Source organism: Haliotis rufescens, unplaced genomic scaffold (genome assembly GCF_023055435.1).
Source record: "Haliotis rufescens isolate VD_foot unplaced genomic scaffold, xgHalRufe1.0.p SCAF_3, whole genome shotgun sequence".
Classification (NCBI taxonomy): domain Eukaryota; kingdom Metazoa; phylum Mollusca; class Gastropoda; order Lepetellida; family Haliotidae; genus Haliotis; species Haliotis rufescens.
In genome coordinates, this window is record NW_025964001.1 from 26,684,296 (window position 1) to 26,709,915 (window position 25,620).

The 25,620-nt window shown below is 41.6% G+C and overlaps 1 protein-coding gene across 1 annotated transcript in view; it reads right to left on the bottom strand.

The window, feature by feature from the left end:
- LOC124144835 (mitochondrial genome maintenance exonuclease 1-like) overlaps positions 1-25,620 on the bottom strand; it is a 60,782-nt gene that overhangs the window by 18,358 nt on the left and 16,804 nt on the right. The window contains exon 4 of the mRNA XM_048403963.1: positions 21,118-21,250. Coding sequence (XP_048259920.1) covers positions 21,118-21,250 — 133 coding nt within the window. The remainder of the gene's footprint in view (positions 1-21,117; positions 21,251-25,620) is intronic.

The following is a 25,620-nucleotide window of genomic DNA, read 5'->3' on the forward strand; positions in this document are numbered from 1 at the left end:
ACCCTCCCACACAGGCTCTCATACTCTCACTCCCACCCTCCCACACAGGATCTCATACTCTCACCCACACCCTCCCAAACAGGATCTCATACTCTCACTCACACCCTCCCACACAGGATCTCTCGAGTCTCCAACCCACCACCCACCCACAGGCTCTCATACTCTCACTCCCACCCACTCTCCCGAGTCTCACTCCTATATAGATTCTCCTGAGTCTCCCACCCACACTCACAGGCTCTCCCGAGTGTCACACCCACCCACAGGCTCTCCCGAGTGTCACACCCACCCACAGGCTCTCCTGAGTGTCACACCCACCCACAGGCTCTCCCGAGTGTCACACACACTCACAGGCTCTCCCGAGTGTCACACCCACACTCACAGGCTCTCCTGAGTCTCCCACCCACACTCACAGGCTCTCCCGAGTGTCACACCCACCCACAGGCTCTCTCAAGTCTCCCACCCACCCAAACCCACTGGCTTTCTCAACTCTTTCACCCACACCCACAGACATTCTCGAATCTCTCTCCCCCCACCACCCTCAAACACATCCACAGGCTCTCCTGTGTCTCCCAACCACCCAAACCCAGTCCTTCTAGAGTCTCTCTCCATTCACACCCCCATCCACTCACACCCACAGTCTCTACCTGCACACCTATCTTCCATACAGTGTCACAAGCAGCTGACGAGATGCATCTTCACGGCAGTGGTCGTGTCTGTTATCTTGTCAGTCTGGTATTTATGAAGCAAATTACTAGATATTCTTCTGTCCTGGCTGCAATGGTCGTCAAATGCTTGAGTAATCTTTATAGCATCCTAAAACAGTAACCCTGCAGCATTCCTGGCATAGCTGCCACAACACAACACTAAATCCCTTGCTCCTCTTTTATTCAAATGAATTAAAACTATGTAAGCCTTTGACAACGCTGTGTTAGGTCACAATTCCCATAACATAAAAGGTGCATTAATACTGCAATTTGATATGCTTGTGCAATTATTGCCTTGTGATGCTGTGTACTTAAGCCTGCATGAATTAATGTTATATTGTTCACATAGGCATCTATCTTGAAAATAGCTTTTTACCCATTATATTTTGATAAGAAATTGTCCATTAATAATAATAATAATACATTTGACATTCTTCCTCATGAGAAAGCTTATAAGCATGTAACTGTAGAACACTTAAACTAACCTTCTTTTAGATTGAAAGCAAAATTGTATTAAATCAAAATCAAAACACTACAATGAAAGACGTGAATTTGAATAGCTTCTGACTCTCTTCACAGTTAATTGTAAGATGAAAGAAGAAGGTATAAATTAATCCATGCCACAAAAAGTACACAAAGTGTAAGTAGGATAGGACAGGATAGACAGGATAGACCAGGATAGAACAGGATAGACAGGATAGACAGGATAGGACAGGATAGGACAGGATAGACAGGATAGGACAGGATAGGACAGGATAGACAGGATAGGACAGGATAGGACAGGATAGGACAGTATAGACAGGATAGACAGGATAGGACAGGATAGGACAGGATAGGACAGGATAGGACAGTATAGACAGGATAGGACAGGATAGGGCAGGATAGGGCAGGATAGACAGGTTAGGACAGGTTAGGACAGGTTAGGACAGGATAGGACAGGATAGGCAGGATAGGACAAGATAGGACAGGATAGACAGGATAGGACAGGATAGGCAGGATAGGACAAGATAGGCAGGATAGGACAAGATAGGACAGGATAGACAGGATAGGACAGGATAGACAGGATAGGACAGGATAGACAGGATAGGACAGGATAGACAGGTTAGGACAGGATAGGACAGGATAGATACTGGTCCGTCGATAAATGGGGACAATTTACACATTCACTCAGCTGTGGTCACACCTACAATAGAGACACCTTGATGACTGACTGCACTCAGCAATATTACAGCTATATGAAAGTGTTCTGTAAATAACCTAGTCTGGACCAGACAACCCAGTGATTGACATGATGAGCATCGATCTACGCAATTGGGATACAATGATATGCCTTTACCAACTCAGGGAGCCTGACAACCCGATCCCATTAGTCACCTCTTACAACAAGCATAGTCACCCTTAAAAAAAGCATGGGTTGCCAAAGACCTATTCTCTCCCGGGTCTTTACGGGTACATCAAAACTGATACCAACAGTAGCTTTGGTATGAAAACGTGTTGTCAGCCTCTGGAGCCTCTGCATGAGCAAATCCAGGGGGTGACAGTGACAGCTTCCCACCGACACCACTGTGAACGGGGTCGTCCACCAACATAACGCTCACACCAATAACACTAATTCCTTTCAAGCCAACAGCACCGCTGTGTTATAATGTTTGCCCAGCTTAATCTACCTTCACTATATGTACTTCAATAACAGTGTACAACTATAGAAAGTCACATTAAACTTACATAATACATAAACTCTCATGATATGTGCTTAATGTACCATAGTCGCCAAATTGCTCATTAAACAGGCAGAAGGGCACTAAATAAGTACTTTAGTGTAAAATTTTGATGCTTCTTTTTCATGAATAGGAAATTTATAAGAAGAAAATATTTGAAGAATCGTAGTTATGGTTCAAAACAGACATTACTTTTTCGATAAAGTCGGACATGGGTCAACAACTCAACCTCTCATTGATAATGAAGAAAGAAAATTGCAATCGACAAACAGGGATGGTGAACCTTCTAGAATGGTGTCTGTCGCTGTTTTTATCAATGTTTGCCAAAGGTCAATCATCTGATACTAAAAATTTGGGTGACTATTGGGGATATTTGCAATATTGCGATTGTATTGCGTTAGTGGTAAATAAACTTTAAGGCTTGATAATTGTATTAATCAATGTACAGTAAACTTGGTTTATAACGAACACGCTTATAACGAACTGACGGATATAAAGAACTGTTTTTTTTTATTCCCCCGCCATTTGCTGTATGTTGTATATATATGCTTATAACAAATTACGGTGATAACGAACTAAAATTAGTGGTCCCTTTGAGTTTGATATAACCGTAGTTCACTGTAATAGAAAATGAATAAAGTATTGGCGACAATGTCAAAGACGGCCATTTTCCCCCCTGTCTCTACTCAAAACAAGGGAAAGTAACTCTAATGTGAACTTGCCATACTCCTTGCTAACCAACCACACAGGCAGGTTTGAAATTCGCAAAATATATGTCTTATTTATAACTAATTGCAACCATTGAAACTATCGATTTTTATGCATACTATAGACAATACTTTTGGCATTCTGAAATTCCTATTGATATCGTTGGGCAAACAACTGCGATAGGTCGATATATCATTATACTCCCACTACAGATGTTATCTCATGTCCGTCCATGTTACTCTACATTGCTATGGTTGTATACTATTTAAAAGAAGTTAAAGAAAACATGGCATGACAGATTAGCTATAGTAATATGAAAGAATCAGGTGTTCCTTAACTTCTTTTGAGTAGTATAATTATGATCGTCAGGCTATACTATTCAAGCCCCCCCCCCCCCCCCCCCCCCAAAAAAAAATATGAAAAATACTTGTGTTTGAATGAAAGTATGTTAACATCAAACATCTTTTTGCTAGTTATTTTTGCTCATAACTTTTACCAGAAAATAAAACACCTCCCTAAAAGTTCCATTTCTGGTATTATTAACATCAAATCCAACTTTTTAACAAAGACAACACTTTTCATCTTTTCTAAATTCTGCTCTGTAAGATATTGGCCTAGAAAATGACATCTTGTAAAAGAAAACTGATCCTAACTACACTTGTTACAAAAATAATCTATTCATAAAGCTAAGGATCTACTAGACCAGACGTAAATGATGTAACTACATTTGGCATTTGCTGACAGGCATGTATATGGATATTGTTCTAGCACTTATGTTCTTGGCATAAACATGAATAAAGCTAGCTGATGGTGAATGTCTTGCATGAACAGTCTGTCTCATACGTTTATATGTCGACACACACACAAAGTTTTTAAATAGTTTTCAAGATTTGAGGTTGAGAGCAAACAGAGAAATAAAAATGCTACCTTCATAATTCAGATATGTGTGGTGGTCGATCTTAAACATGAGGCTATATACACATGAGGGTCTTTCCCCTGTCTGCACTTTGTGATGAAATATTCAACAAGCAAGGAGTATGCTATTAGAACAGAAAACAGTATTTAATTCTAATAAAATTTCAGCAATTCATGATGAAAAATACAATATAATGTGCAGAGTTTATATTTACACAAATGACAATGAGTCTGAGAACAATCCATTCACTGTAAATCAAGTCCCTGCTGTGAATTTTCTAATACCATAATAGCAAAGGAATCTTTTCATGAATTTTCCATGTCAGAGAAAACAAATATTGACAAGGAATATTGTTTGTAAGTAGGAAGCGTTTGCCTGAAGGAGAGCACAATGAAAGTAGTGTGTACAGCATGTAAGGCCCACATCATAGATGACCCCACTTGAAAGGGTAGCAGCTTGTCAACTGACTTCTAGTAGGGCATATAGAGGACCTATTCTTCCCCAAACAGGTCCTTCTCAAGGAGGACCTGCACTTCAACAGGGTCTGAGCGATTATGAAGAGGGCTAAGGTTGCCATCCATCGGGAGGGGTCTCCATCCCTGGAACACCTTCCTCCTACTACATGCTGCAAGTTCACCCTACTACATGCTACAAGTTCACCCTACTACATGCTGCAAGTTCACCCTACTACAAGTCCACCCTACTACATGCTGCAAGTTCACCCTACTACAAGTTCACCCTACTACATGCTACAAGTTCACCCTACTACATGCTGCAAGTTCACCCTACTACAAGTTCACCCTACTACATGCTGCAAGTTCACCCTACTACAAGTTCACCCTACTACATGCTGCAAGTTCACCCTACTACATGTTCACCCTACTACATGCTACAAGTTCACCCTACTACATGCTACAAGTTCACCCTACTACATGCTACAAGTTCACCCTACTACATGCTACAAGTTCACCCTACTACAAGTTCACCCTACTACATGCTACAAGTTCACCCTACTACATGCTACAAGTTCACCCTACTACATGCAACATGTTCACCCTACTACATGCTACAAGTTCACCCTACTACATGCTACAAGTTCACCTGGGGAGTGTAGGCAAGTGGCACATTTCGTTTATCAAAATGGATGTGATACGTGATGCTTTCTGAATAACAGCAATGTATCAGAAATCACTCAGCTAGGAAGATCAAGTACTGCTGCTGTATTGGTCCATACGTATATGTCTGTGTGACAACTACCCACAACCCTAGTGTAGTTGTGCACACACTAGACGCCTGTATACCACTACAAGCTTAGAGTTGTGCTTATACTTTCACAGCAAGCACATGGTCCCGTTGAATGGCTGTCATTAAAACTTCTCATCCTCGCTCATAATGTCACCACATGTTGATTTTTTAATAATAACCACCATCCACATCCAGCCAACGTAATGACCTCAATGTGTGGCCCATCTAATTCCTATTTCCCTGGTATTCAAGCTTATTTATACACACTGTCAAACACTCATTCTCTGTGCTGGTGTGATAACAGTCAAGCAGTTGTCTCTAAACCATCAACGTAACATTGCCAGTTTAATGAAGCAAATCCTACAAATGAAATGATAAATTCAAACCATGGTTCATTAATGTGAACCATTTAAAAAAACTCCTCGTCTCCTCATCAGACAAATAAACGGTGGACAAAAGTCTCTTTGAAATTATTAGAATATTACTTTGGTGAAAGAAAACAGCTGAAAGACAAATTTTGTGGTTTATGCTGACAGCCTGAAATGTTTATGTACGACAGATATATTTTTCCAGAATTTATTTGCCCATAATTAAAGGGTGCATATAGCACATGAGTGCGTATTATACACGAAAAAATAAGTCTTGTGTACATTGATCAATCGGAAGGGGTGCCAATTGGGATTGTTCACTAGCCAATATATTAGCAAATATTGCCGTGGGCTCTTACTAGAGCGGGGCGCTTATTACGTTGAATACGGTATTTATTTGTGTCATCTTGTAATGTCTTTTATGATGTGGCTGGGGATTGAACCACCAACCTCCCACTCACTGGGCAGACGCAGGAATATATTTCTTCTGATCAGGCATTCAAGTTCTTTTGGGGTTATTATAGTGGGCATTTTGGAACTGAATCATCCGTCTATCACGTGAGAATACTGTGTACAGATTATTGCTATTTCTGGCTTATTTTACGAGAAAATTAAAAGCGATATTCTTCATCTCTGCATTTCAATACGGGTAATAGGAAAAATTGAAATTGTAAATCATCATCTAGTAAACTTTTATTGCAAAATTCACAGTTTATAATCTCGTGTTCATTCACCTGAAGCGAGAAGATATAGTTTTTGACAGCGTATTATATACCCCGGTACGAGACAACAATTTTCCCTGAAACTTGTACTAAAAACAGGAGTGGTGAGCCTGTTTAGTGCACATTAAACAGTATTCACTAATGCAGTCATTTCCTCATGTTATTTGAAACAACTTACTGACGAACTAAATACATCAAAATGTTTATTCCAGTCAAGATATTGCAAAAACAAAGATCCAGCTGTCGGGATGTTTTGAACAGGAAGAGTACACTTGAAGCACGAGTGTTCAGCAGAAATGCACACATACAACATGATTGGCCAGCTAGCTCCATGATCACCTCAGTGCAACACGCTCCATAACAGACCCTACTCTCACACAAGGCTAACATAACACCACACTTGAGAGCTTGTAGGTGTTTCTCTATTAGGCCCAATAAAAATAATGTTGGAGTTCCGATTACACTTAATTTCAAAATAGGGTAAGTAGGGAGGCTTTTTTTTAAAACAAAAACTACCATTGTGGTGAAAGAACTACTTGTAAATTTAGAAGTGTTTGGTATATATTTTCATGTGTACATTTTGTTTTATCAAGAACAGTGAGTACCAGTGAAAAAAGTTATTGGCGCCATCTTAAAATAGCATTGGTGAGGTGAAGAACCTTTTTATTTAATCTCATGATATTTCTAATGAAAAGGCCTAATAATCTAAAAAATAACAGTTTCGAGGGAGGGTGGACATTCAGACCCAACCAATGCCCACTCTGCTGACGCAAGATAAAGATTTCTCACTCACTGAAAAAGTCAACGATAGGGCAACAGCTTTGAAAACACTCACCTCAAGATGGCAGTGTTGAAAACTATTCATTTTTTTTTTCACATGAGACAAAGTAGAAGTTTGCTAAACAATTAAACATATAAGTATTTTTTACTTTGATGTAAGATAATAATATGCTGGATAGTTATGGTGTATATAAATATTTAATTTTTCACATCCCCCCCGCCCCCCATGCTTAGAAAATCCTTCAAAAGAGAAATAAAATTGGTTATACTTAAATCAAATACTCATAAACATACCACATACATATCACACAAGTGTCACAAGAGAAAGTTTGTTTGTTAGCAATAATCCAGCTATATGATAGCAGCCTGTAAAAAGTCAGGACCAGACAATCCAGTGATTGATATTGTGAGCAACAATCCATGCCGTCATGGGTACAATGACCAAAATCAACCAAGTCACCCAGCCTGACTTTTACAACCAGCATGGGTTGCTAGGGACACTTCTAACCTGGAATCCCCACATGGCACAATTAATGGTTTACACATCAGTTCACGTCAACAGGACCCGCGAAGATCCGGGGTAGAATGGGTCTTCTTTAACCCATGCTTGTGGTAAAAGGCGACTATGCTTGTTGTAGGAGGCGACAAATGTAATCGGGTGGTCAGGCTCACTGACTTGGTTGACCCATGTCATCATATCCCAACTGCGTAGATTGATGCTCATGATATCAATCACTAGATTGTCTGGTCCAGAATAGATTATTTACAGACCGCCGTCATATAGCTGGAATATTGCTGAGTGTGGCGTTAAACAAACAAACAAACAAATCAAATCAACAGTGCTCTAACCCTGGTGATATGCTGATGCGGTGAATAGCACTATTCACTCACTCTCCCAATCAACAATACCCAAGACAGCTTGAACACAGCTACAGGAAGCCGACAGACATTCCTGCTTTTCAGGGAGTTTCACTGCTAAAATTATCTAGGCATGTTGATGGTAACCGTTTTATCCTGACCCTGATCGCATGTAACACGGCTGAGGAATGAAGGTAGCGATGGCCACAGCCTGTGTGTTCATGAATGAAGAAGTGTGCTTGGAAGGAGGACAGCCTCCCTGGCACATATCCCTGTACCGAGATAAACAAACAGGGGGGCCTTTGATGAGGTGCTGGAGAGCCATTATGATCCTGTACTGAAGGTGTAGGTCGGAGGGGATACATGATGGGTGTTGCTCGCAGACATGGCTTCAAAGAACGGCTGTCGGAGGAACAAGGGACATGGAGAGGTGGACTGGGTCTGACTGAAGACAGTGGCACATTCCTGTGATAGGCCCTCAATGGATACATTGTATCGCTGATGCAACAGTGCCTACTGATGAAGAACGTGAACGTATCTCCAGAAGAGGGTGGGAGGCATGCAAGATATACCATGGGGGATGTCGTGCTGCCTCTCTGTTTACAGTAATCCACAGGAGCTGGCCGTGGTGCATCTCTACAAGGTGCTTATTTGAGAACATCGGGAACACGCTCCAGATAACACTGTGAGTGTACTCATTAGGAATGTTTAAACACCAAGAGAGCTTGGAATTCGTGAATGATGCAACAGCAGTTATTTCCTTGTGAGTGAGTTAATTGGGTTTTACATCGCTTTTAGCAATATTCCAGCAATATCATGAGCTTCACCAATTGTACCAATTGGGGGGAATCGAACCTGGGCCTTCGGCCTGATAAGCGAACATTTTAACCACTAGGCCTCTCAATGATGGAGGTCTGAACCAGGGAAAGCAGGTGTTGAGGGCACAAGCAACAACCTACCCTGTCGAGCCACAACACACACTAAACCAGGTCACACATCATAACCACCCAATCCTCATTATCATCTTACTACAATGAGTGTGTATGATTGTACTCAACGTTTAGCAATACCGTATTCGACGTAATAAGCGCCCCCGCTCTAAAAAGTGCCCACGGCGATATTTGCTAATATATTTGCTAGTGAACAATCCCAATTAGCACGCTTTCGATTGATAAATGTACACAAGACTTATTTATTCGTGTATAATATGCACTCGTGTGTATTAGACGCACCCTTAATTATGGGCAATTAAATTCTGGAAAATATATCTGTTGTGTATAATACGACTTTTCTTTTGTATCATTTCGGGCTGTCAGTATAAACCACGAATTTACGATCTTTTAACTCTGTTTCTTTTCTCACCAAAATTCTATTCTAATAAGAGCCCCCTATTTCTAATTTTGAGAGTGCCCTGGGCCCTTATTATGCTGAATACGGTATTCCAGCTATATAATGGCGGGGGACACCAGAAAAAGGCTTCACAGATTGTATCGGGGAATCAAACCCAGGCCTTCAGCGTGATGAGTATGCGCTTTAACCACGAGGCTACTCCACCGCCCCTCTTACCACAATGACTGGGGCCTGACATAAAACATGGGACTTTACAATATACAATTTAATGAGTTTGAAATATCTATTTCGCAAAGATCAAATAGCCAGAATGACAGATAATAGGCTGCAATCCAAATCCTTGTTACAAGGTCTGCCAAATGTGGCTCCATGTGTGTCCGTATTGCCCATTGTACCTAGAGCATATGATCGTAGATAAGCGGATCCTATAGTTAAGCCGAGGTTTTAACTTGGTCCTTGAAATCTGTATCAAAATGTTATGTGAGGTACATAAGCTGGACCACCAACATAAAACTACGTCTTCTTGTCATGATCCGTCATCGTAAATATAATATCAACAAATCTGTATTAAATTACGCAAGATAATCCTGTCGTGACACTATCTGGTGACAAAAAGTGTTCATTGTGCATCTGCACTTATGTTTGTAATCTTTTTTATTACTTTTATTCAAATCTTAGCTAGGTCATATATGACATGGTTTAGGTTACAGAGTCATAATATTATCATGGCAAGGCACTTCCCTGGGATATATATATATATATGACATGGGAAGCGAAGAGACATAATATGCCTAAACCAGTTACTTGACCACTGAAGCACAGGTGGCCTGTCATTTGAGGCACCACAACTTGCATAGATCGATGCTCATGATGTCAATCACTGGATTGTCTGGTCTCGACTCGATTATTTACAGACCATCATCATATAATTGGAATATTGCTGAATGTTTGATTGGCATTCTAGAAGTTGGCAAATATGTATAACAACTTCATGTTTATTGCATATAGCGATGTTTCGATGTATATTTTTACACCGTTAGAATATTGCTGAGTGCAGCGTTAAACAACAAACAAACAAACAAACAAACAAACTTAGCCCTATGACACAAGGCTATCCAGTAGGACACACTGACCCCCAGTGGGGGGGCACACAGAATAACAGTATCAGGGAAAGACACTTGTTTGTTTGTATTATTTGTTTGTTGATTAATGCTGCACTCAGCAATATTCAAGCTATATGACGGCGGTCTGTAAATAATCGAGTCTTGACCAGACAATCCCGTGATTGATTTCATGAGCATTGATCTACGCAATTGGGATACAATGACAAGCATCAACCAAGTCAGCGAGCCTGACCACCCGATCCCGTAAGTCGCCTCTTACAACAAGCATAGTCGCCTTTTACGGCAAGCATAGGTTGCTGAAGACCTATTCTACCCCAGATCTTCACAGGTCACAAAGGGTGAGTGAGTAAGTTTGGTTTAAAACTACTTTTCGCAATATTCCAGCATATATATGGGACACCAGAGTTGAGCCTCATACTACATGACATGAGCTGGGGGCACTGAGTAATAATACTATCATGTCTCACGGCACATTCACACTGAAGGGCAGGCGTGTGTGTGTACAGACTTGGGACTGCCAGGGAGGTAATCTCACAAAAGAAGGTGTGTAGAGGTTAAGCCTTGTCTATCAGTGTGCTGGTATTACAGGGTATTTGTTGCAGTCATCAGCGTCTCTCATTAATGTCATAGGACAGTCGTGAGAGGATTACAACCAAAGAGTGATCTGACACTGATCATCAGGGCCTACTTGCACAAAGCGATCTTATCGCTAAGATGATCGTAACTCCCATGTTTTAACATAGGCTTACGATAGTCGTAGCGCTAAGATCGCTTTGTGCATGTGGGCCCAGGATTCTTGGGACAATCCCTTATTGATGTGTACATACAGAAGTATGCTGATTATCACCTGTAGGTCTGGCCATTAGGTGAATGATTGAGTTGAATGTGTGAGATGGGTCAGACACGAGTCAGAACACCTGGCCTATCTCACAGCCTACTTGTCACAGGTGTGCGGACTTCTACGCACTTATCAACAACAACATTAAACATGTCCAGACCTTTATACTAGTATTGTACCGACACACTAGGCCTTATGGACTAACATTTAGTCAATGAAAACATTTCTTTAAAATAATTATATTTTTATTCTTCACAAGAACCTTTCTTCTTTTGCTGTTTTCAAGGAAACTAGTCTTGGTTTAGTTTGATCTAGACTTACCTAGGCTTTAAGTAAATAAACTATGTACATATAAATTCCAGTCATGGCCCAGGACTATAGGCCTTACATTGTTTTCAGCTGGTTTACAAGATGGAGAAAGAAAAAACTGAAATTAGATTATTATTATTAATTGATATAATATTTTGTGAGGCCGAATGTTTTACAATTAGGTGAAATGAAAACCCCAAATCTGCTCATAATAAATGGTGAATAATATCTATAAAATCTGTATTCTAACAGAAAATAATTATTTTTATTTTTTTCCGACAACCTACATTGATTAGGCCAAACATGTTGTAAACCAAACAATTAAAACAAAAGGCCTAACTAAGAACTATCATGTGTTTCCATCAATAATGACAAAGTGATAGACACGGATAATGGAGTATGCTCGTCAAAGAAATATGTGAGAATTATATTTCTCATAAACAATTTTGCAGCAATGTAAATAAGCCAAAGTGGTAAATCAGATTCCCCGACAACTGGCAAAACCACAATCCCTGTTCTTGAATCAAAACCGACACTGCTGATTTAGCGTATCTGCCATATTTAGCACCCTGCTCCAATATCAAGGGCCCCCTGAAAGTCTCTAGGCTCAATTTTATTATATTGTATTGTAAGTTTTTTCCTGTAAATATTTTCATTTCAGAAACTAAATGTTAGTCTAATAAACACCCCCTTTGTCAATTCTAAGAGCTGGCATGAGGTGAATACAGTGAGTGAGTGAGTTGGGTTTAACGCCGTTCTTAACAGTATTGCAGTTATATCGCGGCGTGTCAGCTTGATGTGGGAGGAAAGCCCGAAGTGATGCAGGTCTCAGACGTTTACTTCTTCGGTGAAACCCACGAGCACGGGTATAGTGCTGACAAACCTAAAAACATAATCGGGGCAAACCGGGATTCGAAGCCACAATCATAGGTTTCATGCGTGCCCAAGGGATGCAACTCTGCACAGTGAATCGCGGCGCCTTAGACGACTGGGCCACCCGTGCCCCCAGGTGAATACAGAATTCTGTTGTCTACAGCACCTCAAATACCTTGTGCTAGTGCCATTCTGCAGGCCTGGCCAATCTCAAGGTGGGGGCATGTGTTATCCCCCTGTTGAGTATTCCGCCTATGTAATATGGTGCTGTGTAATCACACATCTGTTCCCCCATATGAAGTATCAGCTTGACTGTGGTCCCAATAAACTGAATGCTCTCTCTTTTTTCACACCTATTATCTCCACAGTTTAAAAACATAACCAGCAGGGGAGGAAATATCTGCAGCTTAAATTACCATTTGATTCAATTCCTGGCACAAAATTGCAACATCCAATCACTTTACCAGGAATCTTTGCCTCCTTAGAGCTGAAGATAGACAGAACAGGAGTTTTTTCACACAAGATATGTTGCTATCCAGTTCTCCATGACAGGAGAATGTATTATGAAAAAGATCACAAGCATTTCTGGAGTAAATTACAGTTTGATGACTGCTATTGTTTTGGGACAATTTTACTTCCTTATTGCTATAAAAATTCACAATTCATACTGCAAAATAATTTTCTCAATGTTTTCATAAGGATGTTTTGTTTGTTGTTTTTAACACTGCACTCGGCAAAAGTCCAGCTATGTGGCGGTTGACTAAAAACAATTGATTCTGGACCACACAATCCAGTGATTGATATTGTGAATGTGTCACACCATCAGGGTACAAAGATGGGTTATCAGTCAAGCCTGATCACCCGATCCATTTGGTTGACCAGCATTGGCTTCTGGGGACCTATTCTAACCCAGAATCTTCAAAACAGAAATGCTTGTAAATTACTCAAATTCAACATGTTGAACATGTTGAACATGTGTTTTGTGTGGGGGTGAAAGATTCCATAGCATGTAATGCTTATTATTAAACTGAAAAACTATTTAATCAATATTAATGGAGAGAGTGAGAGTGTTTGTTCATAAAAAAACATTCACATATTCATGCACATATTTTAAGAAAAAGGATTCCTTGACCCAACAAAAAAACTATTTAATCAACATTGATGGAGAGAGTGAGAGTGTTTGTTCATAAAAAAATCACATATTCATGCACATATCTTAAAAATAAGGAAATTATGTGATTCCTTGACCCAACAAAAAACTATTTAATCAATATTGATGGAGAGAGTGAGAGTGTTTGTTCATAAAAAAACATTCACATATTCATGCACATATTTTAAGAAAAAGGATTCCTTGACCCAACAAAAAAACTATTTAATCAACATTGATGGAGAGAGTGAGAGTGTTTGTTCATAAAAAAAATAACATATTCATGCACATATCTTAAAAATAAGGAAATTATGTGATTTCTTGACCCAACAAGATGACCACAGACCTGACAAGAGGCATGCCTCTGTGTTAGCCTTAGCTCCGACCCTAACACCTGAGGCAGGCCAGCCTCTGATGACGATAAATGACCCTCTCATGTTTGCCAAATAAATACACACCTGTCATGGCTTATCCCTGAAATGATGATAGATATTTGTAGTTTCCATCATGTGACAATAATTGTTTGGTCCACGTGCCACACAACAGGATGGGTGTCAACATCAGTCAGTCTGGAAACCCTTGTTGTCATGTCACACCAGCAGAACCAGAGACACCCTTGTAGCTGGGTCAGTCTCAAGTTTGAATTTGTGTTGACTTTGGTCACCAGGGACTCCCTTGTGGTTAGATCATAGCACACTAGAATTGGTCACCAGGGACTCCCTTGTAGCTGGGTCAGTCTCCAACCTGAACTTGTGTTGACTTTGGTCACCAGTGACTCCCTTGTGGTTCGATGATAGAACACCAGAATTGGTCACCAGGGAACCCTTGTGGTTCGATGATAGAACACCAGAATTGGTCACCAGGGACACCCTTGTAGCTGGATCAGTCTCTAGCCTGAACTTGTGTGGACTTTGGTCACCAGGGAACCCTTGTGGTTAGATTATAGCACACCAGAATTGGTCACCAGGGACACCCTTGTAGCTGGATCAGTCTCTAGCCTGAACTTGTGTGGACTTTGGTCACCAGGGAACCCTTGTGGTAAGATTACAGCACACCAGAATTGGTCACCAGGGACACCCATGTAGCTGGATCAGTCTCTAGCCTGAACTTGTGTGGACTTTGGTCACCAGGGAACCCTTGTGGTTAGATTATAGCACACCAGAATTGGTCACCAGGGACACCCTTGTAGCTGGGTCAGTCTCAAGCCTGAACTTGTGTTGACTCTGGTCACCAGGGACTCCCTTGTGGTTAGATCATAGAACACCAGAATTGGTCACCAGGGAACCCTTGTGGTAAGATTACAGCACACCAGGATTGGTCACCAGGGACACCCATGTAGCTGGGTCAGTCTCTAGCCTGAACTTGTGTGGACTTTGGTCACCAGGGAACCCTTGTGGTTAGATTATAGCACACCAGGATTGGTCACCAGGGACACCCATGTAGCTGGGTCAGTCTCTAGCCTGAACTTGTGTGGACTTTGGTCACCAGGGAACCCTTGTGGTAAGATCACAGCACACCAGGATTGGTCACCAGGGACACCCTTGTAGCTGGGTCAGTCTCTAGCCTGAACTTGTGTGGACTTTGGTCACCAGGGACTCCCTTGTGGTTAGATTATAGCACACCAGGATTGGTCACCAGGGACACCCTTGTAGCTGAGCCAGTCTCAGGTCTGAACTTGTGTTGACTTTGGTCACCAGGGAACCCTTGAGGTTAGATTATAACACACCAGAATTGGTCACCAGGGACGCCCTTGTAGCTGGGCCAGTCTCAAGACTGAACTTGTGTCAACTTTGGTCACCAGGGACTCCCTTGTGGTTAGATCATGGCACACCAGAACTGGTCACCAGGGACACCCTTGTAAATGATCATACTCATGAACTGACTAGTGTCGCTATCAGTCACCAGGGACACCCTTGTGGTTGGGTCATACTCAAGCTTTAGAATAGTGTCGCCATTGTTCAATAGGTACACCCTTGTACTTTGTCCTACACAAACCTGAACTAGTGTCAACATTGGTCACCAAGGACATCCTTGAAGCTGGTCCTACACAAACCTGAACTAGAGTCAACATTGGTCACCAGGGAGACCAGCCTCTGTCCTGTCTACCCTTGCTTCTACTGGCTACACATGTAGCAATGTCATAAAGTTACTTTATAAACCCGAGGAACTACAGCCTGGAACATTGTGAGAGCAATAACAAGGAGGTAAAGTTGATGATTTCCTGTCTGGCTGACTTCGAAATGCCAATAAAAGATTCGTACAATGCTCTCTTACTTCCAAAGTGTTTGAGCAACCAACCAACCCATCTTACCAATCAGCAAAGTTGCTAATTAGGAAAGTAGAAAAAGACACCACAAAGAGAGAGAGAGAGAGAGAGAGAGAGAGAGAGAGAGAGAGAGAGAGAGAGAGAGAGAGAGAGAGAGAGAGAGAGATATTACCTCCTATAAGTGTGCAGGGCTGCAGTAGACCACTGGTTCCTGTCACATCCCATTCATTCAACACTTCAGCGGGGTTGGTACACTAACATACTGTCCATGGTATAAAGTTATCTGTACAGTTAAACATAAATAATTTTTGTTGAGGGAACCCTCAAGTCTCTAAATTTCATAAGCTGGGAATGGGGTTAGTACAGGCTGACAGAGTTGAGAAGGGTTGGGGGATGAAATGCGGGAATGATTCATTAAGCATATATACTCTCGGGTATGCAAGAGAGACTATGAGGTGATCAACGACGTTGAATTCAAATCAAAACACCAGTTTAGTCACACCCAAGAACTTTCTCTCACGAGCAAACTTTCCAATAAAATAAAAAAATATGTCAATTGAGATGAATTTCATAATTTTCTCCCATCTTTGTGTTGAGTCACAGCCAGACATGGATGAAATGAAAGCTCCTCGAGCTAACGAAGCAGCTGCTTGCCTCTTCTCCCACAGCTTCCATCTATATCTCAAGTGCATTAATCAGCCTAATTAATCACGCCATGACCAATTGTCAGACAAATCACAAGGAGCTGAACCGCAGAAGCTGCATGAAAGGTAGCGGTCAAATGCGGGCGTATCTACAAGACCCGGAGCTCAGACCATCCTTCAGACTGTCTCGCATGCTGTTTCCGAATCCATACAATGGAAGCAATTAGTCAACTCAAACATAATTATCTCCAAGACAAGGAAATTAATTCATGGATCCAACTGCATCTTCTTATACTCATGACTAAATCTGAGGATGAAGATGAATCATGATGTGTCTGAAACGAATGCAAATATTGGGAAAACAATTGGGGGCCTCGGGTCATTGGAAAATATTGTTTTCAAACACAGTCCTCATCTCAAAATTTATTAATTTCATATTCCACATGATCTGTTCACAGAGAAATATGATGATTCACAATTTCAAAAAAATAACTCATCATGATAACATGATAAAAATACATAAATTTGAAAAGAAATCTAAGATTCATAACAATATTGGGATATTGAGATATTATGAAAAGGGGAAGACCAGGGTACACTGTAGGGCATAAAACACAAGAGACTTGATCCTATATCAGTGAGAGCTTGGAGTCATGTCACAATGTGAATACTAGACTGGGTTTCAGATACTTAAACATGTTGCATATCAAACCCAGGTTCACTGCATGAACATAATGAATCTAACTCATGTTTTAAGAAAACCAGTATTATACATACACAAATGTACTATTGTCATACCCACTATATATAGTCTTTATTCATAATGTATTGTAGGCCACAGGCCCATTATACATTACAGAGTATACAGTGAGAGAGAAACATTATAATACAAAATTTTAGGTGATTTACACAAGACGTAGTTTCATTGCTTTGTAAATGAATACGGATAGATTTTGAATGATCATTACATTATTTGATGCCATTCAAATATTAAACGTGTGTATTGAGGGTACAGGTAAAACTTTTTGGGTATATATTTTCGTCTTAAATGTACATATTGATCGGAAATACTTATAAAATGAAATTCATCTTCAATTTGATTTTGATTGCAAGCCTGACACAACCTTTCAGATTTTCAGTCTCAATTCACAGCTGGTGGGAACTGCATCTAAATTGCGCAAGGGCACGCCTATTGATAATTCTTTTAAATATGTTTCTAAGCCGAAATTTGTTTTGAATAAACTGTAAAGAGTTGATTTTGAGCTTGATGAAAGAGCTGCATGCCAATTTTGTTCATAAGATAATTCTAGGCAGAGTATGAATTCCGACAGAAAGCTGGAGATATTACTTATAAATTGTTGGTCCCATATGTAACCAAAACTGGTAGAGAATAGGATGTGTTTTACTTTTGATGACCAGTTAGTTTTACCATTACTACAGTCTAACAATAATAAGTAATAACATTTCTTTACCAAACCTGATTCAGGCATATTAATTATTTTCCACCAATACTTAACAACACGTTGAAATGCAAATATGTACATAGGGTATCTGCATTTAAACGTGTTGTTAATGCACGATAAATATCTTGATAAATAGCTATAGTGTCTACTGAAGTGAGAACCGATGAGATACCAACAATGTCCTCATGACATTACATGTCTGGATTTTTTTCTTTTTAGTTGATTTCTGCTACAGCTATATAACTGCAGCTTAAATGATCAAGTCCAGGTGAGGCAAACCAGTGACTGAAAGAATGAGCAACATTCCGCATCGTACCAGGTATGATGACATGCAATCAGCCACATGACAGAGGGGTACAATAGGTCTTCATCAACCCATGTTAGCTGTAAAAGGCATTTATGCTTGTCGTAAAGGGCAACTAACAAGATCGGGTGGTCAAGCTCACTGACTTGGTTGATGCATGCCATTGTATCCCAATTGCATGGATAGAAGGTAATGATGTCAATCACTTTACTGTCTTGTCCAGACCTGATTATTTACAGACTGACATTATATAGCTTGAATATTGCTAAGTGCAGTATTAAACAACAAATAATCAAACAAACAGAACAAACAAACAAACACATCACAGCTTGATCAACTGCTCTTATAAAGTCCCGTCTTACAGCCAGCAACAGGGCCCCGTTCCTCAAAGCGATCTTAGCACTATGATGATCGTAAACCTATGTTAAAGTATGGTACTTACGAGCACCTTAGTGCTAAGATCGCTTTGTGGAACGGGGCCCAGGGCACTTGGAACCTACTCTAACCTCGTCTCAGCAAAGAATTTCCTATCTCCGTTGTGAGAGTGACACCATTATTACACATGGTTCATTATCTCTGTTTATGCCCTCTTCTCTAGGACGTATAACAGTATAACATCATAGACAATAATCACATAGCAACAACTGTTACCTCTCTTGTAGGTTCCTTCAAAGCATTTAGAGACAGGTGGAAAGAATTCAAGTCAGGCCAATGAGTAATTCTTAAAAACCTTTGAAACAACTCATAACCTTGGTGAATATCAAATTATGCTTAAGTTCAATGTCTTAGTCACAATGCCCAGAATGTGTTTGAGTCTGGTGTGATATTTTCTGCTTTTCCGGCCCAGATTATGATACAAACAACTTGGGATTTCAAACTACCGATTAACTTCCTTCTCCGAGACCAAAGTGACTTGTGCACGACACATAACAGAAGCCATTTCTAATATTGAGGCGCCACTTAAATGCACAACTAAGTGACACACTTGAAATTTTGGGGAAAACCCTGTCGACATATATATCATAATTGAACCAATCACATAATGATTCCTTGTAAAGGTTAAGCTCTGCAAAAGCATGGAGGCCTGTGTAACAATGTGTCCCATTATCAACCTGTAGCACATGTAGAGGGTTGTTGAAAGTGGCGGTGTGATGTGACAACTCACCTTGTGACTGATGTCGGCCCCTGCATTAAGGGCACCCAGATAGGTGGCTAGCTGTAGAGGGATGCTGAAAGTGGCGGTGTGATGTGACAACTCACCTTGTGACTGATGTCGGCCCCTGCATTAAGGGTGCCCAGATAGGTGGCTAGCTGTAGAGGGTTGTTGAAAGTGGTGGTGTGATGTGACAACTCACCTTGTGACTGATGTCGGCCCCTGCATTAAGGGTGCCCAGATAGGTGGCTAGCTGTAGAGGGTTGTTGAAAGTGGTGGTGTGATGTGACAACTCACCTTGTGACTGATGTCGGCCCCTGCATTAAGGGTGCCGAGATAGGTAGCTAGCTGTAGAGGGATGCTGAAAGTGGTGGTGTGATGTAACAACTCACCTTGTGACTGATGTCGGCCCCTGCATTAAGGGCACCCAGATAGGTGGCTAGCTGTAGAGGGATGCTGAAAGTGGCGGTGTGATGTGACAACTCACCTTGTGACTGATGTCGGCCCCTGCATTAAGGGCACCCAGATAGGTGGCTAGCTGTAGAGGGATGCTGAAAGTGGTGGTGTGATCTGACAACTCACCTTGTGACTGATGTCGGCCCCTGCATTAAGGGCACCCAGATAGGTGGCTAGCTGTAGAGGGATGCTGAAAGTGGTGGTGTGATCTGACAACTCACCTTGTGACTGATGTCGGCCCCTGCATTAAGGGCACCCAGATAGGTGGCTAGCTGTAGAGGGATGCGGAAAGTGGTGGTGTGATGTGACAACTCACCTTGTGACTGATGTCGACCCCTGCATTAAGGGCACCCAGATAGGTGGCTAGCTGTAGAGGGATGCTGAAAGTGGTGGTGTGATGTGACAACTCACCTTGTGACTGATGTCGGCCCCTGCATTAAGGGCACCCAGATAGGTGGCTAGCTGTAGAGGGATGCTGAAAGTGGTGGTGTAATCTGACAACTCACCTTGTGACTGATGTCGGCCCCTGCATTAAGGGCACCCAGATAGGTGGCTAGCTGTAGAGGGATGCTGAAAGTGGTGGTGTGATGTGACAACTCACCTTGTGACTGATGTCGGCCCCTGCATTAAGGGCACCCAGATAGGTGGCTAGCTGTAGAGGGATGCTGAAAGTGGTGGTGTGATCTGACAACTCACCTTGTGACTGATGTCGGCCCCTGCATTAAGGGCACCCAGATAGGTGGCTAGCTGTAGAGGGATGCTGAAAGTGGTGGAGTGATCTGACAACTCACCTTGTGACTGATGTCGGCCCCTGCATTAAGGGCACCCAGATAGGTGGCTAGCTGTAGAGGGATGCTGAAAGTGGTGGTGTGATCTGACAACTCACCTTGTGACTGATGTCGGCCCCTGCATTAAAGGCACCCAGATAGGTGGCTAGCTGTAGAGGGATGCTGAAAGTGGTAGTGTGATGTGACAACGCACCTTGTGACTGACGTCCGCCCCTGCATTAAGGGTGCCGAGATAGGTGGCTAGCTGTAGAGGGATGCTGAAAGTGGTGGTGTGATCTGACAACTCACCTTGTGACTGATGTCCGCCCCTGCATTAAAGGCACCCAGATAGGTGGCTAGCTGTAGAGGGTTGCTGAAAGTGGTGGTGTGATCTGACAACTCACCTTGTGACTGACGTCCGCCCCTGCATTAAAGGCACCCAGATAGGCGGCTAACTGCAGAGGGTTGTCGAAGGTGTTGGTGAGGAGGGGCTTTGGCTTCTGGGACGTCTTCCAGTCTATCACACACAGCGAGTCTCTGTAAATTATGAAACGAATTTGTGGTCATACTCTGCTTTTGAAATCACATATGGACCAGACACATGAAACAAAAAACAATACCTTTGTATTATTGAAATACAGACAAATTCATCAGTAATCCACTCCACCCTCAACTGAATTTATTACATTGACACATGTCTAGCTTTTAACATATTACATACAAGTACTAAGTCTGAATCACTGAATAATAGGAGGTGAGGTGAAATGGGGTTTAACGTCGCGTCCAAGATTATTGCACTTATATAGCGACGTGCATGCACGTATGTGTGTGTGTGGCTGCTTGTACTAGTCCGGACTGATGCCGATTTATAGTGCTAGCACACTGAGATACCATGCCGCAGTTTAACATGAATACCCCACTCAGACACAGTATACTGACTCTGAGCCGACCAGTCCTTGTGCCCCTTAATGCCGAGCTCCAGACAGGGTAACAACAAGTACCATCTTTTAACGTCTTTTGGTATGATGCGGCTGGGGATCGAACCCCAGACCTTCCGCTCTCCGGGCAGACGCTCTACCATTAGACCACAGAGGCGGACTGAATAATAGGAAAAAACATAACATATGCAGAAGGTCTGTCATTACTGGTCACCGACCAGCTATCGCCTTTATTTTGATGTTATTTCCGACATATCCCATGTATAGAGTTGACTGTACCAATAACTTTGATTTTTGTGAAACTCGAAGCAAATGAGCTTATTTCTGTCCATGGAATAAGTTTCAGTAGATTTCTGTGATAAAGCTACGATAGGGAATCAAAACAGTGGAAATAACACTTTCCCGTTGATTAACTGTACCAGTTATCATGGTTATAGCCATCGTATTATCAGGAAGTGCCACATGATCATGCACACCGCTTCAGTTATAGTATTTGTTGTCGGCAAACTGACATATACAAATCTACCCCAAATTCAATCTACAAATGCTTATCCTTAACACTATGAAATATGGATTCTGCGATATATATACTGGTTATGCGGTTTTGGAAAGACAGCTCAAAAGTGTTTTTTTAATTGCATTTTGGAGAAGAAACGACAGACAGATAGTAAGCAACGACAGAAGTGAATGTGCATCATTGTGTCGTTTGATTTTTATTTTCATGTGAATTAGTCATGTGACAACGTCCATGTGCCTTTACAAAGTTGTGTTTGAGCATGGTAATAATATGGTGCATTTTTTTCAGATAAATATCTCTCTCTTCTTCTGAAATCGAGCAAAAGTAACATGTGATGCAATCATGTTCGAGCTATAACAGGGAGTTGGCGATAATTGGTCTTCAGCAACCACTGGTTGCTAGCCAGTACATAAGATTATTGTGGCTTCAAAAGCTACAGAAGGCAGGAGGAATAATTTGTTTTGTTTGTTTGTCTATCGATTAACACCGCACTCAGCAATAGTCAAGCTATATGACAGCGGTCTGTAAATAATTGAGTCTGGACCAGACAAACCAGTGATTGACATCATGAGCAATGATCCACACCACTGGGATACGATGTCATGTATCAACCAAGTCAGGGAATCCCGTTAGTCACCTCTTATTACAAGCACAGTTGCCTGTTACGGCAAGCATGGATTGCTGAAGACCTATTCACCCGGATCTTCACGGGTCGCAGAAGGAATATAGCAGATGTTAATCTGATTATATTTCCACCGAGATGAATTAATGTAAAGTCAGTGAAATGCCAGTGAAGTGTCAATGTAAGCATCATACACCAATAGTTTAAGAAAACACCTTACACACCTGTGTATTTGTACTGTATTTAACAGTTGTGTGAGATGGAATTCCAGGTCTGTTATTGGCTACTCCATGGTGATGACCTGAGGTTAGACTAGATAATGAGGGACTACTTTCCTGATTGTAATTCATCCTAAGGTTACTCTTGTTAATCTAAATGCATTATCCTAATCAACTTACTACTCCACAGACATGGCGCCAACATTTTGAGGAGGGTCACACTAACTAAGAGTAGTAAGCAGTACGTTGGGTGATGTCACTCATGACCGTTGTGTTATGTATTAAAGCACAACATGCAATCAAAAGAATAGTGAGTGAATAAGTTGGGTTTAACGCCGCTTTTAACAGTATTCCAGTTATATCATGTCAGCTTAATGTTGGAGGAAAGCCCAAAGTGATGCAGGTCTCAGATGTTTACCACTTCGGTGAAACCCATGAGCACGGGTATGGTGCTGACAAACCTAGAAACACATCCGGGGTGAACCGGGATTCGAACCCACAATCATAGGTTTCTGGCATGCCCAAGGGATGCAACTCTGCACAGGGAATCGAGGTGCCTTAGGCCCTGTGCCCCCCTCATAAGAATAGACATTGATTCGACAGACGCTCATGTAGTAATCTCTATATATTCTGAGAGAACATTTCAGTGGACAATCAAGTCTTGACAAGGTAGACCAGAGATGACAGCGTGAGAAACAATCCACATGATCAAGGTGCGAGGCGACTAAATGGATTGCATGGTCAGGATCTGTGAGTTGGTTGATTGCATGTTATTGTATCCCTTTTGCGTCAATCACTGGATTGTCTGGTCCAGATTTGACTATTAACAGTTGTTGGCCGAGTGCGGCATTAAACAAACAAAAACAATATTCCACAATCAGCCAGGACACATGTTGCAACCTGTCTCTTACTACATGCGGTTTTCGTTTTGCTTTCATGAAACAATTTTCATATTGCCATGTCTCTTACCACCAGGAATAATGATTTCATCCATTGCTAAGGCTGTAATCAAATGAAAAGTATACGTTTTGAGCAGCCAGTGCGACCTGCCATGACCTCTTACAATGTGATGGCCAAATGGTGACACGGTACTCTGATCGACCAATCAGAGAGCATTCCGAAAGCAAACAATGTACTGCAATGTACCACAGACTGGCAAGCACTCCTTGCCGAGGAAACCTCAGCTGGCGATTTATCAGAACAATCTACCTTATCGGAGTGCTGAACTGAACCATACCTGTCTTGCAGGTCTCGTTATCTCATGCAGTGACAAATGTTAACTAAAGTGTTTTTGGACATCTGTTCCGAGATAGTGATGCAATGTGTAATCAGAACAGCTGTCTCCTTGGGAAAGTACAGCTGAGAATCCATGAGTGGGTCACTCGGTGTTCTGAGTGAGTGAGTGAGTGAGTGAGTGAGTGAGTGAGTGAGTGAGTGAGTGAGTGAGAGTGCACTGAGTGAGTGGGTGAGTGAGAGTGCACTGAGTGAGTGAGTGAGAGTGCACTGAGTGAGTGAGTGAGAGTGCACTGAGTGAGTGAGTGAGTGAGTGAATGAGCAAGCGAGTGAATGAGCGAGCGAGTGAGCAACGCTTTTAGCAAAATGCCAGCAATATCACAGTGGGGGGACACTATACATGGGCTTTACACATTGCACTCATGTTACAGTATTCCAATTATATTGCGGCGTGTCAGCTTAATGTGGGAGGAAAGCCTGAAGTGATGCAGGTCTCAGACGTTTACCACTTCGGTGAAACCCACGAGCAAGGGTATGGTGCTGACAAACCTAGAAACATAATTGGGGCGAACCGGGATTCAAACCCACAATCACAGGTTTCTGGCATGCCCAAGGGACGCAAATCTGCAAAGGGAATCACTGCGCCTTAGATGACTGGGCCAACCGTGTCCTGGGGATACAATGACATGCATCAACCAAGTCAGGGAGCTTGAACCACCTGATTGCCTTTTACAGACAATACTATTGACAATACAATACTATTTTAACACTGAAGATTGAGATGTTAAAGTAAATGGTCAGTTTTATTTTCATGTTATACTTGCATTCCCTGAAGTTAACCAAATGGTGAAAAAATGATTACAGTACTTAAACAACAGACTTGCCTATTTCATGTCTGGAAAACTGTATTTGTATATAGCAAATGACATAGCATAGATGGACAAAATCCCTAATTCCTGAGATTTAAGCTAATGAATAGTTCTTTGAAGGGAAGGTGGTTCAAGTCAAGAGAATACAAGACAACATTTTAAATTGTTCAGTTGGAAATAAGGACATTCAATTGTCAAGAGAAACACTTAACAAAAACTGATGCCCTAGATCAGATGAGGATGGGAGCTAATCAGTCCCTCCTCAGGAACTTGAAGTGACAAATTATCTTACATTTTCCTTACATTCCTTTACTTGCAAAATAGAGTTTCAAGGGGGCTTAGAGCTGAAATCACCCAAGTTCAATTAGGACCAAGACGACTGTCACCTATAATTTGTAGAGCTCTCAAACTGACAACAGTATTTACAGTAGACATATTAGGCCACAGATAAGTCTTATCAGTTACCATTGTCAATATGATCAAAATACAATTCCCTTTCATTGCGGTGCA